Source organism: Peromyscus californicus, unplaced genomic scaffold (assembly GCF_007827085.1).
Source record: "Peromyscus californicus insignis strain IS unplaced genomic scaffold, ASM782708v3 Scaffold_7__1_contigs__length_154581171, whole genome shotgun sequence".
Lineage (NCBI taxonomy): Eukaryota > Metazoa > Chordata > Mammalia > Rodentia > Cricetidae > Peromyscus > Peromyscus californicus.
Genome location: NW_026294595.1, coordinates 12,186,471 through 12,201,679, shown reverse-complemented (window position 1 = coordinate 12,201,679; position 15,209 = coordinate 12,186,471). Strand labels below are relative to the sequence as shown.

At 53.0% G+C, this 15,209-nt stretch overlaps 1 protein-coding gene across 9 annotated transcripts in view; it reads right to left on the bottom strand.

Annotated features, from left to right (window-relative positions):
* The window catches only part of Vav2 (vav guanine nucleotide exchange factor 2), a 172,125-nt gene that overhangs the window by 14,538 nt on the left and 142,378 nt on the right, over window positions 1-15,209 (bottom strand). For 6 of the 9 annotated variants that reach the window (XM_052723782.1, XM_052723776.1, XM_052723779.1 and 3 more), the window contains 9 exons: window positions 12,794-12,880; window positions 10,669-10,754; window positions 9,830-9,962; window positions 9,031-9,045; window positions 7,296-7,405; window positions 5,625-5,726; window positions 5,171-5,259; window positions 1,637-1,653; window positions 1,033-1,054 (listed from right to left, as the gene is read on the bottom strand). In XM_052723782.1, the coding sequence (XP_052579742.1) occupies window positions 1,033-1,054; window positions 1,637-1,653; window positions 5,171-5,259; window positions 5,625-5,726; window positions 7,296-7,405; window positions 9,031-9,045; window positions 9,830-9,962; window positions 10,669-10,754; window positions 12,794-12,880 (661 nt within the window). The remainder of the gene's footprint in view (window positions 1-1,032; window positions 1,055-1,636; window positions 1,654-5,170; window positions 5,260-5,624; window positions 5,727-7,295; window positions 7,406-9,030; window positions 9,046-9,829; window positions 9,963-10,668; window positions 10,755-12,793; window positions 12,881-15,209) is intronic. The other 3 variants (XM_052723777.1, XM_052723780.1, XM_052723783.1) reach the window with 1 other exon arrangement.

The window sequence follows — 15,209 nt, the reverse complement described above, 5'->3', positions numbered from 1 at the left end:
CCCATCACAGACCCGTTCTGGTCTGGGGAACCCTTTGGTGAGACCGCTTCCCAACACAGAGGAGCCTGCATTACCCTTCTGTGTCCTTCACATATGGCTCCTACATCTTTTTGATAAATAGCCTAAGTAGATTATCTACTCAATTAAACAGATACCAGAACATTCCAGTAACAGCTACTAATTTATAGACGGAGCTTTATGACTCTTCCAGACACCACTGAACTGGGATCTGCAGAGTGAAATTGGGGGCGGCGCCCCATGTTAGAGATGAGGTGCCACAGAACTGGTCAGAGGCAGGCCTGAGGTTGCCATGGAGATCCTCAGATGGAGTCCCATTGTGCCCCAGTCTCACCCCAGATGTTCAAAGATGTCACAGAACTGTCTTGCCAGGCCTGGTCCAGGCCACAGCACAGCTGCAGTAACATCTGGGTGGGGACTGAGTTTCCTTTGAGGAAGCTCAGACTTCATCCAGAATGTGAGGCCTTTAGGCCTGACTGTTTCAACAGCCGGGCAGCCCAAACCAGGGGGACAGAAATATGGCAGTGATCCCTGGCCTTCCTGCTCACTCAGGCTTTGGGGCAGCAACCTAGCACCTCTCTGACCTGGGGTGGAAGGTCCTTGACTCTCTGCAAGCTGGCCCTTTCCCACACCGTCAGTACCTAAGTAAATCTGGGGAGGCAGCCAGAGAAGCCAGGACCAAGAATGGCTGTGCTCGCCGGGCGGTGGTGGCGCACGCCTTTAATCCCAGTACTCGGGAGGCAGAGGCAGGAGGATCTCTGTGAGCTCGAGACCAGATCTCTGGTCTACAGAGCAAGATCCAGGACAGCCAAGGCGAGAAGAAAAGGAAGGAAGGAAGGAAGGAAGGAAGGAAGGAAGGAAGGAAGGAAGGAAGGAAGGAAGGAAGGAAGGAAGGAAGGAAGGAAGGAAGAAGAAAGACTAAATGCCTGTACCAGGCAGTCACCACCACATCCAGGTGCAGTTTGTCTACACCCTGATATAGACTGCAGAGGTGACTGAGTCCAGAGCACTCACCTGGTCCGGCTCCAGGAGCATCCTGTGAGGACAAGGACAGATGGTTAGGGAAGGTGTTCCACCTTTAGTCCCCACATCAGCACCACCCACAGGAGGGTCAAGGCAGGAAGCAGGAGGGAAGGGTCATGTCTTAACCTCCAGAAGGTGTCTGTAACACTATTTTTCTCTCCCAATGTTAGTCATTCCCCCCACCATGTGCTCCCCAACCCCATTACATACCCTTAACTCCCACCTCCCCCGGGAAGCCTCCCTGTCCAGCGTCTGTTCTGGACACACCTTTGGAAAACACAACTAAGTGTGTGTGATGGAGGCATCTCTGTGCCCTTACTGGGCCTGGTGAGCATCCATTCAAGGCTGGATAACAGGGCTGGACTCTACAGCTTGCTGGAGACATGGCTTATGCCCTATAGTGACTTTAGTGACTTGTCCCCATGGGTAGGTATGCTGTGCCACAGAGATGCGGCTACAGTTGGAGATCCCTAGGGAGTTAGAGTGGGTGAGCTGCTGGGACACATTCCAGATATTAGTTCACCCAGGGGAATGCACAGACACACGTCTATGCTGGCACACCCCTCGAGGAGGGGGAAGAGTTGGGAGTACTCACCGAGTCTGCAGGAGAACCTGTAAAGGAAGCAGATCAGGGGTCAAAGTGGAAGCCTCGATGGAAGGGCAGACTCCACAGTGCACGCTCACACCACAGGAGAGGCTGGCTGAGCTGCAAGGGACTCCCTTCAGAGCAGATATGCACACAGACTCAGCCTCACACCCATGACAGTTACCTTGACAGCAAGCTCTGAGGTCTAGCTCTAGGGAGCCATGGGGAGCTTAGACTGGAAGGCATATCTGAGATAGCCTGGGTATTTCTACCTGGGCCAACCCTGTCTGAATGGTGGCAACTGCCAGGGTCACCTGGTGGTGCCTGGGGTTCATGGGGCAATTTCCACACCAGGTTGGTGATACCTGCCATGGGTGTGTGATACAGAGGTAGGTGTACAAAGGTCCCTGTTGCCACCCTCCTATAAGACCCTCCAGCTGGACACTGGTCATTCAGCAGCCACGTGGGAGGGAAGACATACCCAGCCATTGCATGGGTCAAAACAAGGGTCATGATAGCGAGGCTGTGTGACTGGTGGGACCTCAATACCCCCAACTATTGTGGCCACAGACTGCTCTGAGAACATTTGACTCTTTTACAGACGCTTGGCACATGACAGTGGGTAGCAATGTCCTACAGGATGGCAGCGCAGCTTCTGCCCTGCCCAGAGAGGACTCCCCATGGCCCTCAGGCAAGACTGGCATCTCCCTAGGGGCATCTAGGATCCCACAGGCATTACACAGTCCATCTGCTTTGGTGGTGGTACAGTCACAGCTTACAGGGGAAAGCTGACCTGTTGTGGGACACTTGTACACTTTGTGAAGGTGTATTGCTGTGATCGGTGTAATAAAAAGCTAAACTTAGGCTGGAGAGGTGGCTCAGTGGTTAAGAGCACTGGCTGCTCTTCCAGAGGCCCTGAGTTCAGTTCCCAGCAACCACATGGTGGCTCACAACCATCTATAGTGGGATCTGATGCCCTCTTCTGGCATAAAGTCATACATACAGATGAAAGCACCCATATACATAAAATAAATAAATCAATCTTAACAAATAAATAAATAAATAAATAAATAAATAAATAAATAAATAAATAAATAAATAAATAAATAAATAGAGCTAACTGGCCAATAGGTAGGCAAGAGATACAGGTGGGACTTCCAGGCAGAGGGAGAGAAACTGGGAAGAAGAATCCAGGCATGGAGGGGATGCCATCGAGATGTGGAAAGAGTTGGACACACAGAATGGGAGAGAGAACACAAAGCAATAAAATTATGGGTTAATTGAAGTTATAAGAGCTAGTGGGACAAGCCTAAGCTAACGTCTGAGCTTTCATAATTGATAAGACTCCGTGTTGTTACTTGGGATCTGGCTGGCGGGACAGAAAAAGACTTGTTAAACTGATCAATGCCAGAGGAACACTGACCAGAGCTGAGCATCTCAGAGGGAAAGCAGCAACAGCATCCCTATCTGAGGACCCATGGGCTATTCCCTCAGGGGAGTCACAAGCCCTGGAACAATGCCAGCCAGGGGTTGTAAGGACACAGAGGATACTGGTCTCTGGAAGGTCCCACTGATGTAAGAGAACAAAAGCCCCAAGGAGACCAGGACCTGGGCACCTGGAACACAAAAGGAAGGAAATGCCCACATGTCTGCTGGTGCCCGAAGGAACTAGGAATAGATTTTTCCCCCTTCTTTTTCTTCACACTTCTCTACAGTTTAAACTTTTCTAGGCAACAAGTATCTAATAATTAAGGGAGAAAAGTAACTCTAAAAAGGTTGTTTTCTAAAAAAGAAAAGCTTAAAATATGACAAAACATTGCCTTCAGTTATTTCTATGCCTTTTGTTTACTTTGAGACAGGGTCTCATGTAGCTCAGGCCAACCTCAAATTCACTATGAAACCAAAGATGTTTTTTTCCTGATTCTCCTGCCTCCACCTCCTGAGGGTACTTTACCAACTGAGCTACACACACCCAACCCACGCCTTTATTTCTAGATAAGTTCATTGGCCGTGTTTCTTCTCTTCTCTTTTGTTAAGACAGATTCTCACTATGTAGCCCAGGCTGGCCTCGAGCTCAATAGAGATCCACCTGCCACTGCCTCCTGAGTGCTGGGATTAAAGGTGTGCACCATCACACCTGGTCCTATCGTCTTTTTCCTTTATGTCTTCTTTTTTTATTCCTCATGTTTTCTATAATTAAGCTTGTTAACTTTTAGAATCATAAACACACACACACACACACACACACACACACACACACACAGAGAAGTAACTATGGCAGATGCCTTGCATGAGGAGCTTATGGCCACAAGAGGGCGACATTGACAAAGTCAATGCCATTGTCAAGACTCAATTTCCAGGGCTGATCTGGAGGTGGCACCTACTAAACCAGAGAGCAAGGTGACATGCTCAGTAACAAGGCAGTGAGTGGCCCCAGGACATGGTCAAGCACAAGAGGACTGCTTTCCACCACGAGGAGGGCAGATGCAGGGCTGTCCCGCTAGAAGAAAATCCAGCCACAGCTCAGCCCTGGGACGCAGAGCAAGTTGGCTTCCTCTGGATGGTTCCTGTGTTGGTGCAGCATGATACAGCAGTACCAGCGAGTGGTAAGGATGGGGGCTCCCATCTGACGCACAGAGAATGGAGCAGGTGGCACTACCTGTGCAGGGTGTCCCTGGGACATGCTGCCCACACCCTACACCTTCCCTTCAGAGGAAGTTTTGGGGTTGGCAGAGATCTCTTCTAGCATGACCGGGACCCAAGGCAGATTTTGCTCCAGCAGCAGAGAAAAAAATACAACAACCAAAAAAGCCTAAGCTTGCCTGTTCCCATCTGGTCTCACTGCTCAGTAAGACCCTGGTCCCCCTCAGATCTGCCATAGGCTTTTGGCAGCTGCCTAGCCACTGTGAGATGGGACACCCTTTAAAAACTCCAAATAGGACTCCCAAATCAAACCTCTTGGGTCTAGCTTCTGTTCCTGGTACCAGCAAGGCTCAACCTCCCCTGTGCCTAAGCCTCAGACTGCCTCATTGGACAAATGATCATGAGAACAAGTACATTGAAAGTACATGTGCCCTGCACATGAGAGCGCCTGTGTGCACAGGTGTATATGCAGCCGCTCACTAACCAAGCTGTGATGGCCAGGACCCTCCTGGAGGAAGAACCAGGAGCGAGAGCCAGTTACGATGGGGATTTATGGTGGGAACCCCCACATTCCTGCTGAGAATGTCCTGTGCCTTTTGTGGATGTGGATCAAAGGAACCACGAACTCACTTCCGGAATGGGCAGAGGTGCAGCAGATGGAGGGGGTGGGGGGGGTCACAAGAGCTTTGGAGAGGAACCACTCCCAGCTACGGCTTTTGATACCCCCCACGCCCCCCCACCCCCGTCAAGTATCTTCCCATCTTGGCCTCAGTTCCTCTCATCTGACCCCCTCCTAAGGCACAGAACTGTCAGGGGGTGAAAGGCAGATGTGAGCAAGAAGTTCCCACGGTCAAGGGCACTGGTGGTGGGGCCCATGTCCATGCACTGGTGGGTACTCACTGATCTTGCAGGGGGGCATCACCTCCAGGCACTCCTTGTGTGCTCCGACGCCACACCTGGTACACAGGTAACCTTGGTAGAAGGTACCCCTGTTGGGGAGAGGGTGGGAGGTGAGGTGGGGGTGCAGCTCCCTGCACGCTCAGCCAGTCATCACCCTGGTCGAAGGAAACCTATCAGTTTACCTGGTGATCCCCATCCACGCCCCCGAAGCACCTGCTCTCCCCTGACCACCCCAGCTGGCCCCTCACTCCACGGTCCCCAGCGGGTGCCTCTGCTGGACCCAATACTCCAATGGCCTTGGCTGATGAACCTATTGATTACCCCCCCCCCCCGGTTCTTCAAGACATCATGTGGGGCTAAGGTGGGAGGTCAGATGCCATGGTGTCAAGGGCAGCTGAGCCGAGTGTCCTGGAGCTCAGGGAGGCTGTAGGTAGAGGGGGCAGAAGAGACCTACCTGAGGAACATCTTACAGGCCTTGCAGTTGGTAGTCTTGTCAAATGTGTACATCTGGAAGCTATGATGGTTGGCATTGGCCTTGTCTGGCTTGATGTTTGACCTGGGGAAAAGGAGAGAGTAGGCACTCCACGGCCAGGCTACCTGAGCCCATGGACACAGTGACACCTGCATAAGGACCCTGGCTGCACACACCAGGAGCCTATGTTCCAGCCTGGGTCTCCCCACACACGGTAGGGAAAAGGGTGGGAGGGTACGGAGGGTGGGGGTGGGGTAGGAGGCTCTGAACTGCACCATGCTGGCCCAAGAGTGCCTGCCAGGTGAGGCGGAAGGTGATTCAAAATGGCCCTGGAGTGTCAAACTTAGCATGCATATGCAGTTGTCTCTCTTGTCCATTGACTCCTTTTTGAGGTTTTGCCCACAATCCAATGTGGACTAAAAATAAGACATGGAAAATTCCAGAACTGAGCAGCTCACAGGTTTTTGCTCCTGTTGTAACATGGTGAAATCTCTCTAACACAGGACATGGGTTATCCTCTGCCACTGTATCCGTGCTGTGGGAGCTACCCACCTGTTAGTAGTTACTTAGTGATCTGGTATCAAATCAACTGTCACACACACACAGTACCTGCATTCCAGCGTCCTGTATTTGCTTACCACTGGTCCCTGTGCAAGCGTAGTGATGGCAATTTCATCACTATCCACCAAATAATTGTCTAATAACTAGTTCTCAGTTATTAATTGTACTGGTGTATACAACGCACCCTAACAGGTCTGTACACTTAAGACATTTTGCACACATAAGGTTTGACTCTACTTTGGTTTCGGGCACTTGGTGGTGGTCCTGGACTGTGCCCCACGGATGGTTTACACTTCACAGTGTAAGTGCTTATAAACTCTGCACAAATGTGGAATTACTAGCCCAGGATCACACCTCGAGGCCACATTCAGCTCCTCTTCTCCACCACTAGATTTGAGAAGGCAGGACAGACAGACAAACGGAAGCAAGGAGGGAGAGATGTGCACGAGGAAGGTGCTCACGGGCATTCTTCAACTTCCGTGAATACTTGAAACTGCTCCAATACTTCCCTGCACAACGCTGGGAAGAGAAATCCAACCCACAGAAACCGAGGGGCAGAGAGTCCCGGGGCTCTCCCGGTCTAGACACAAGCCAGCAGGCAGCCGCCGCCCAGTGTACCAGCCTGTTCAGCTGCCCTAACCTTACTCTTGTACTCGTATGTTACCAGTGGGAAGCCTCAGGGAGTGGAATACTCCCCCCAGAAGTCCCCAAGCCTGGCTGCCGCAGGGTCAAGAGTACATACCACACCTGCCCCTCCTGCTTGCTCTGCTCTATGTGTTGGGGTGCCCCTCCAACCTCTCCAAGTTCTGAGATTTTCAAACAAAGACAAATCCCCAATGGGCCCTTCACCAGTTCCCACCCAGCTGTCAAGCGTGAGGTTCAGACTTAATGTTGGTGAGGCCCATGTAGCAGGAACCTGATGCCACCTGAGACATGTGGGAGACAGACAGCTAGGGCCTGCGGAGTCGGCTGGTGTCCCACGGGGAAGGAGCTTGTCTCACACTGAGTACCGGAACCACCTCCCACTACTGCTTGCCTGAGAGGGTCAGCAGGCCTGAGCCAATACGCCTGAGGCTCCTGCCCAAAACTCACATGGCCATCTCGAACTGCTCCATCCACTTGCGCTTCATGTCTTCCGTCTTGCAGAAGAACTGGAAGCCTTGCTTTCCTTGGAGGTGAATCAGGTAGAAGCCATAGGACCACTGTAGGAACAGAGGCATGCTGGCGGCTGGCATGGCTTTGTGGGGACACTACCAGGTACACCCAAGTTCTCTTACTGGTACTGTATGTGTATGTGTGTGCCCATGCTTGTGTGTAACATGCTCTTGTGTATATACACACGCACTCTTGCCTGGCTGCATATCTGTATATGCATGTGTCCTCCAACATGTGAGAATGTGGGTGCACTGTGCTCTTTCCAGAGCGGGCTAGGGGGCTCTCATGTGTGAAGGTACATAGGAACCTGTGCCTGTACATGTGACTGGCCTTGTGATCATGTACATATGTGCTTTCCTGTGTAAACATGTGCATGTGCTGTGCCTGTGTGCATATGTGTGCATGGGTACTTTTTTCTGTTGCCGGATATAGAAGTGTATACCCAAGCCTGTGTACGGGTGTCCATAGCTCCCTTCACATGTGTGTACATCGTGTGTGCATGCGTTCAGACCCATGTGCACAGGTGTGTAGGTGATGCTGTGTGCACACATATGCATACACATATGTGTGCAGGGATCCTGTTGCGCTCATATGCATGAATGTGGGGGTCTTGTTGTGTACACATGTGTATATGGGGGCCCTGCTGTAAGTGTGTATGTGTGTGTGTGTGCGTGTGTGTATCCTGCTGTGTACATGTACACATGTATGTACATGGGCACTACTGTGCCCATGCATGTGTGTGTGTGTGTATGTATGCTGGGACCCTGCTGTGTATGTAGGGGGCCTGCTATGTATGTATGTATATATGTGTGGGTATGTCAGCCCATGCTCAAGACCCACCCTCTAACAGGATATCCCAACCTTCTTCCACCCTTCGTGGGGTGCTTCAACCCAATCCCTGCTGTCCCAGGGACTCCCCAGGGTAGTACTCAGGAACCAGCCTAAGGCCCTTCATAGCCCCACCCACTCACTCTCACTTCCTGAGTTAAAAAACAAACAAACAAAGAGAAAAACAGAACCCCGAGTTAAAACAATTGGAAAAACAAAGGCTGGGGTCAGGTGCTTGAGGGTCTGACCAAACCGAGAAACCCAGCAGCTGGTCCCACCCACTGGCCTGGCCAGCACTCCAGGCTGGAGAAAGGGGCTTCCAAAGACCCCAGGTGAAGTGTAGCCTAGCATCTTAGAAGTGGAGGGATGGAGGGAGGCAGAGAGGGAGGAGAATGGTGCAGGGCAGAGATCACGAAGCCTGCCTGCCAGTGCTCAGTGACCCCTGACATCACCTCCCAGGAAGGAGAGCAGGTGGGCTTCCAGGTCACACCTTCTGCAAATCTTTTGTCACAAATACGTGTCACTTTCATGATTAAGATGTCGAGGAAGGCCAGGCAGCGGTGGCGCACGCCTTTAATCCCAGCACTGGGGAGGCAGAGGCAGGCAGATCTCTGAGTTCGAGGCCAGCCTGGGCTATAGAGTGAGTTCCAGGACAGGCACCAAAACTACACAGAGAAACCCTGTCTCGGAAAACCAAAAAAAAAAAAAAAAAAAAGGAGGAGGAGCAGGGGAGGGCCACAAGCCTGGTCTACTCAGGCCTGGGGAGCCCCAGATTCATAGGTTTGGAAGGGCCAGCATCAGGTGGCACTGGGGAGGGAAGGGGAGGAGAGCACCAGGGGCTTACCATCTTCCCATGAGACTAGGAAGCATGAAGAGGAAAGGAAAGGGGAGACAGGTCATTAAGAGGCTTGGCGGCCCTGGACGCACTGCAGCCTGGCGACACTGATAGCCCTCGATGGTAAGACCCAACTTGTCAAGCACTCTAGACTGTCCTCCCCAAGGCTTGACAAGAAGCCCCAAGCTTTGGAAAGTCGCCCTGGTCACTGCCTCTTGCTTCAGACACCAGGGCTAGGAGGAACCCGTGTATGGTGGGCCTGTACCCTGTATGGGGAGTTGCAGGTCAGAGCCCTTAGTGGCTGGGCTCCCGTGCTCAACCCAGCCCAGGGCTACACACAGAAGGTGCTGTGTTCAGAAGCCTCAGAGAAGCAAGATAGTCTGCTGGCCATCCCATCCCCTCCTGGCCACAGTCACAACCACAATACCCATAGCCCCACCCTCTGGTACCCACGGTTCCTCCTCCTGCAGTCCTAGACCACTGGATTTCGGAGTCTGACAAATCACAAATCAGCCCCCAGCAAACAAGGCAAAGGAGGAGTGGAGGGAAAGCCTGCTTGTTACAAGACACAATGAGGAACTAGAGTCAGGTCCACCAAGACTAAACGTCAAGGTTGAGAGCTAGGCCCCTACTGGTGCCCTAAGTAAGGCCTCTCCTTCTGCTTCTGGGGAGCTGGAGTCCTAAGGGTGCCCCCTGGGAGCCCTCTGCCACAGTTACAATGACTAGCAGGCTCAGCCTCCGTTGACCCTGAATGTGTTCTCCCTGGGGTCAGGACGCAGTGCCCGCCCCTCTCCGGATCTGGACCCACCTTCTTAATGTCCTTGTTGTGCATGGGGTCATCAGTCATCTTGTGGAAGAGTAGCTCAATGACCTCCTTCAGCTCATAGCTGTAGCCCTTCCTCTTACACACGATGACCACCTTGTCAAACAGGAACAGGTACCTGGCCAGACAGGGCATCGAGGGTCAGGACCCGCCATGCTCTGTGTGAAGAGCCTGTACTCCCGTCAGACCCCAGCCGGCAGTCCCCGAGGCCGGTCGGTGTGTCAGACCAACAAGACATGCACATGCTGTCCACTCTCCAAGGTCAACCAGGCACAGTGACTCTTGGTCAGGACTCTGCTGTTCCCATAAAGCCTTGCTCAGTGCCACCTGCATGCGGAAGGTCCTCAGTCCTCTCTCTTGACCTCCCTTGGAGCACCGTTCAAAGGGCATAGCCAATTCTCTCTTCTGTGCCCCCAGAACCCCAGTCTGCTGTGACCCCAGCCCTCACAGATGCCTGACTCATCCCAATTTCCCCACCACCCACTATCCACTCCTAAGAGGACACTAGGCAGGGAGCTCGCACGGCCTCTCAGTCAGCTCCCTGAAGGCTGTGAGCTGGAGGCCAGACCTCCTGCTTTGACCGTCTCCCAGCCCCGCTCAGTGCCCACCACAGGCAGGGCAGTGCCTTTGCGTGGCCTCTGAGGACTGGCATGACAGACACATAAAGGCTTGTGTGGAGAAGACTGAGTCATTAGAGCAGAGCTGCATAAAGCCTGTGGTGCTGCGGTTCCTCCCCCAGGAAGGTCTACTTCAGGCCACCGGGGAGTGGGGTCCCAGGCTGGAGGGTCGGCCTGGGATGGAGTGCCACCCCTCACCCTGCTCACCTGTCTTGCTTGGTGTGGTTGACTATGGACCGGACTTTCAGCTCCCCATCAATCTTCGGCCGTCCGAATTCCTCCAGCTTCACTTGCTGGGAAAGGCAATGACCGTTAGCCAGAGGGCAGGTGACCTCTGCTTTACTAGACAGGGAGACAAGTGGGCATGCCCAGGGCAGGATGGCAAGACCCAGGAAGTGTGCCAACAGTGACTGGGTGGTGCTCCTTTACTGGAGACAGCCCAAGGCCATTATGGACCTGAGCCAAGCCTGTCCCTTCCTAGGGGATCATAATGGGGACTCCCTTGAACCCTGGGAACAAAGGGCAATTGATGGCCTGGCCATGCTCACAGGCAGCTGCTGTGTGGAAAAGCCAGCAGTCCAGCCCTAAGAGAGCTAATAAAGAAAGCAAGTGGCACTACTGGATTGAATGGCAGCCACAGGCTGGGGTCCAACCAGGGGTCCATCCTCCGCGGGAAGCAACCCTGTGCCCCAGCCCTGCTACCACCTGGCTGTGAAGACTCCATTTCTGGTTCTGCTTGGATTGTGCCTCTCTGTTCTGTTTAATCCAGAGAGATCTGCCTCTCCACCATCCTCTGAGTACCTTTCAAGAGGCAAGTCTATTCAGGAAAAGGCAGAGGGCAAGTTCGGGGGGGGGGGGGGGGGGCGCATGGCTATGCCTGAGGGTGGCCATAGGAACTCCCAAGTCCCCTGCACTTTGTGACCGCTCCTAGGGCTGGTGTCAGTGTGACACAGGCTGGCCTAGACATGACACAGCACGGGTCTCACATCTGCTCGAGGACTCTGCTGTGCCTCTTTGTCCCCATCAACCGGGACATATAACTCCAGGTGCCTTTACTGGAGACAGCACCAAGACTGCATGACAGGTGTCAGAGTCACATCCCTGGAACATCAACATGCATGGACCACTGCTCTTTTTCAGACAGAGCCTGTTGTGTCCCAGACTGGCCTGGAAGTCGCTATGTAGTCAGGACAATTCTGATCCTTCTGTACCCCCCACCCTCGTGCTGGATCACAGTTAGTGTCCCCAAGTCCAGTTTATTAAGGGCCCTGTGCATGAGAGGCAAGCACTCTGCCAACTAAACCATACCCACAATCCCTCCCTTGTCATTTAAAGAGCAAATATGACTCACAACACCACACCAAGCTCCCCTGCACACAAAAGCAGCTTGTCACTGTGTGGTGATTAGAAAGCAAGGATGGCTGGGAAGGGCCTGGACCCCACAAATGCTCATGCTTCAGGTCACACCCGTGCTTAGAGATGCACAAGGACTGTTTGGCCATTTCTTTCCCTCTCTGGCTGATGGCATGGCCTAGATGTCTCCTGATGAACCAGCTCTGCAGAGGGCTCCTCTGTAGATAAAGATGGGCATGCCAACCAAGATACCAAGCTTTGGTTGACCCAAGTTCACGAGTGAAGAATCACCAGGAAGAGAGGAAATGTTTGTGACCAAACCAGGGGTTCTGTGTCAAGGTGAGTCTGGGCATAGGACAGCATTTGGAGATGGAGTCATCAGTCAGCATCTGATGGGTGCGGGCAAGGGCGTGCGTAATTTCTCCTCATGCAGAAGACCACAACACGGAGAGATCCAGACCCAACACGGGCCAAGCAGGGCCTGAGTCCAGACGCAGCTCATCTCTTCTCCCCAGCCAACCTCTGAAGGAGTGGGCTGGAGAGTGCCACCCCTGCCTGATGGAGCTCCCAGAGGTGGGGACAACTGAAGGTCACCTCTCAGACTGAGATGACTGCTGCCTCGTCCCCAAACCAAACCCTGTCCATTGCCTGTCCCTGAGACTGACAGGGAGAAAGGAGGGTCACATACCAGGCAAGGCCTCCTGCCTCGGGGGGCCACAGCCTACAGCAAAGATGTAAAGGAGTCCTGGCTGGGAAGGGAGAATGGGAACTGTGTTTGCAACAGGACGTTCTCCATCTCCTCAGCCCTGCTCAGGGTCCACCTCAGGGTATAAAGCACTCGGGTAGGTTGAAATGGATGAAGGCTTGTACTACTCCACTTCTGGAAGCTGGGCATGCCATGTCCCACCTTCCTCCTACTCCACATCAGGTTTCATAGGCAACCGCTCTGGTAAGCTAAGTGGAAGGGCCACCTGCTTACCAGATTTTCTATGGAGCACTGGAACTCGCTGATCTTCTTCAAGGTCTCTTTGTCCCGCTTCACTTCGTTGATATACATGGCCAAGTCCTGGAAGTCAAGACAGGACCAGTGCACCAAGTCACACGGGGCTGAACCCCAAGCCGCTGCCCAGCCCAGGTGGTCATTCCACACCCCTTCCTCCATCTTGCCTTGGCAGCTGAAACTCCAGGCCACAGGAATAAGACGCACCACACACAGCAGACAAGGGAGGACACTAAAGCTGAGAATACAACACTTGGGCCCAGACTACACACTGCACTGGTGAGGATGCTGGAAACCCCCAAATTCAGGCTCTCGATGAAACTTCCCTCACTCAACAGGCCTTCTAAGTCAGAATGGAGAAGCAGACCAGCATGGTTAAGCCACAGTGGGCCACACACAGCCACTGTCTACACTACACACCTCTCCGCTCTCAGGAAGCCCCAGCCCCACCTCTCCTGAAGAGCCTGGGTATTCAGGAGTGTGGCTTGGGACAGGAGGGTCCCTACATAATACTGCGATCCTCCAGTTGGTCACCAGGGGGCGGTGCTCACTTTGCTTCAGAAAGTTTGCAATGGTCTAGAAACTGCCCAGTGGTGGCTGGGACAGTGCAGCAACAATCCTGCCCAGAAAGCAAAGCAGAGAGGAAATCCCCAAAACACAAGAGCCAGGTCCACATCCCGGAGCCAGTTCCTACCTCCCTCATGGCCTCTCTTGCTTTTGGGGATCACTTCAAGGGCCATATCCTAAGCCTTGCACCTGGCAGGGCTGAAGCTCCCTAACAGATACCACAGTGCGTGCATTTTTGTAAAGAGGATGGGTTTTGTTCTAAATCAACAGCAGGGACAGAATCTGAGCGACTGTGGCCCTGCGGACACCTGGCTGCAGCCACAGAAGTGCGTGTCTGTGGTGGGGACTCCCACAGAGGCAGACAGTAAGAGCCCCCGAGGCAGAGCAGCCAGCTAGCAGAGGACACAGTCTTGCAGGGAGGGTACACTGCAACCCTGTGGGAGACCCAGCTCTGGAGCAGTCACAGCTCAGACACTGGCTGAATGGAGGATTTTCGGCTTTACACTGGGGACATTAAAGGCTTTTAGAATTCCTTCTGTGTTGGTTTTTATAGAGGACACTTCAATTGAAGAATTGCCTTGATCTTGTGGTGATACCTGTGAGAGATTGGCTTGACTGGTGATTGAGGCGAGGGAGCGCAGCCCACTGTGGGCAGCACCATCCCTAGGCAGGTGGGCTGTATAAGAGAGCTAAGCAAACCTGTGAGTCGGTAAGCAGCCTTCCTTCTGTGCTTTCTGCTCTAGGTTCCTGCTTGAGTTCCTGCCCTGACTCCCCTTTGTGATGAATTGTGACCTGGAAGTGTAATCCGAAATAAACCTTTTTCTTTCCTAAGTTGCTTTTGATTGTGATGTTTTATCACAGTGGCAGAAAGAAACCAAACCAAAGCACCTTCCAAACTTTCAAGTTGTAAGAACTGACTCTCAGTAACATGGAGGACACAGACAGAAGTCACATGCTCTCTGTGGAATGTCTGGAGCTATACTCAGGGCACTGTCCCACAAAAAGACCAGAAGCCACCTGTTGGCTAAGCAACCAAACGATAGAGGAGTGGAATGCGTGGCCAGGCTGGGGCTCAGGGTGCACCTGCAGGCATGGGTCATGTGTCCCAGGAATGGGTAACTGACACCAATTGTGTCTGCAGTGGGAAGATGTGGTCCCTCTGCTGCAGTGGCAGGTGACCTCAGTTCCCCAGGGGAGCCAGCCAAAGATCTCTGGGACAGCCATGGCACCCATGCTCAAGTACACCCCAAACAGGTACAAACTTCTACAGCTGTGTGAGGCCTGCTCACAGAGAACTCCAAGCAGCTCTGAGATACAGCATCCTCCCCGCTGAGGCTGGCAGCTGAGACAGGCTACAGCTTCTTTCTTCAGATGAGGTGTCTTGGGAAAGGAAGAGGTCCAGGGCCCAGAGGACTTCTCAGGGGCAGGTGTCAAATATCAAGGCTGCAACTTATTTGTTTCTATCAGGCTGCAAAGCCAGAGGGACCTAGCCTGTGGGGGGCATTGCACCTGGACACAGGTGACCATGAGAGGCATGGGTATGGTTGTGGGGTAGCCTGACAGACTCTGGGCTAAGGGGTCTGGAAGGTGACTTTCTTGGGCAGTGTCAAGTTCATGGCAAAGACTGATGAGTGGGATGCAGGCAGGTTAACAAGGAAGACGACAAGGCCCGAGTAGACACCCTGGGGTGGAAAAGAATAGAGCATGCCTGGGAACCTGAGGGTGGCCAGGCTTGCCTGGAATCTGGGGCTTTCCTGTGACACACAGCTTCAATGACCCTGTGAAAGTCCTGAAGAACAGGGGGAAGGGCCAGGCCTGACTGAGAGAG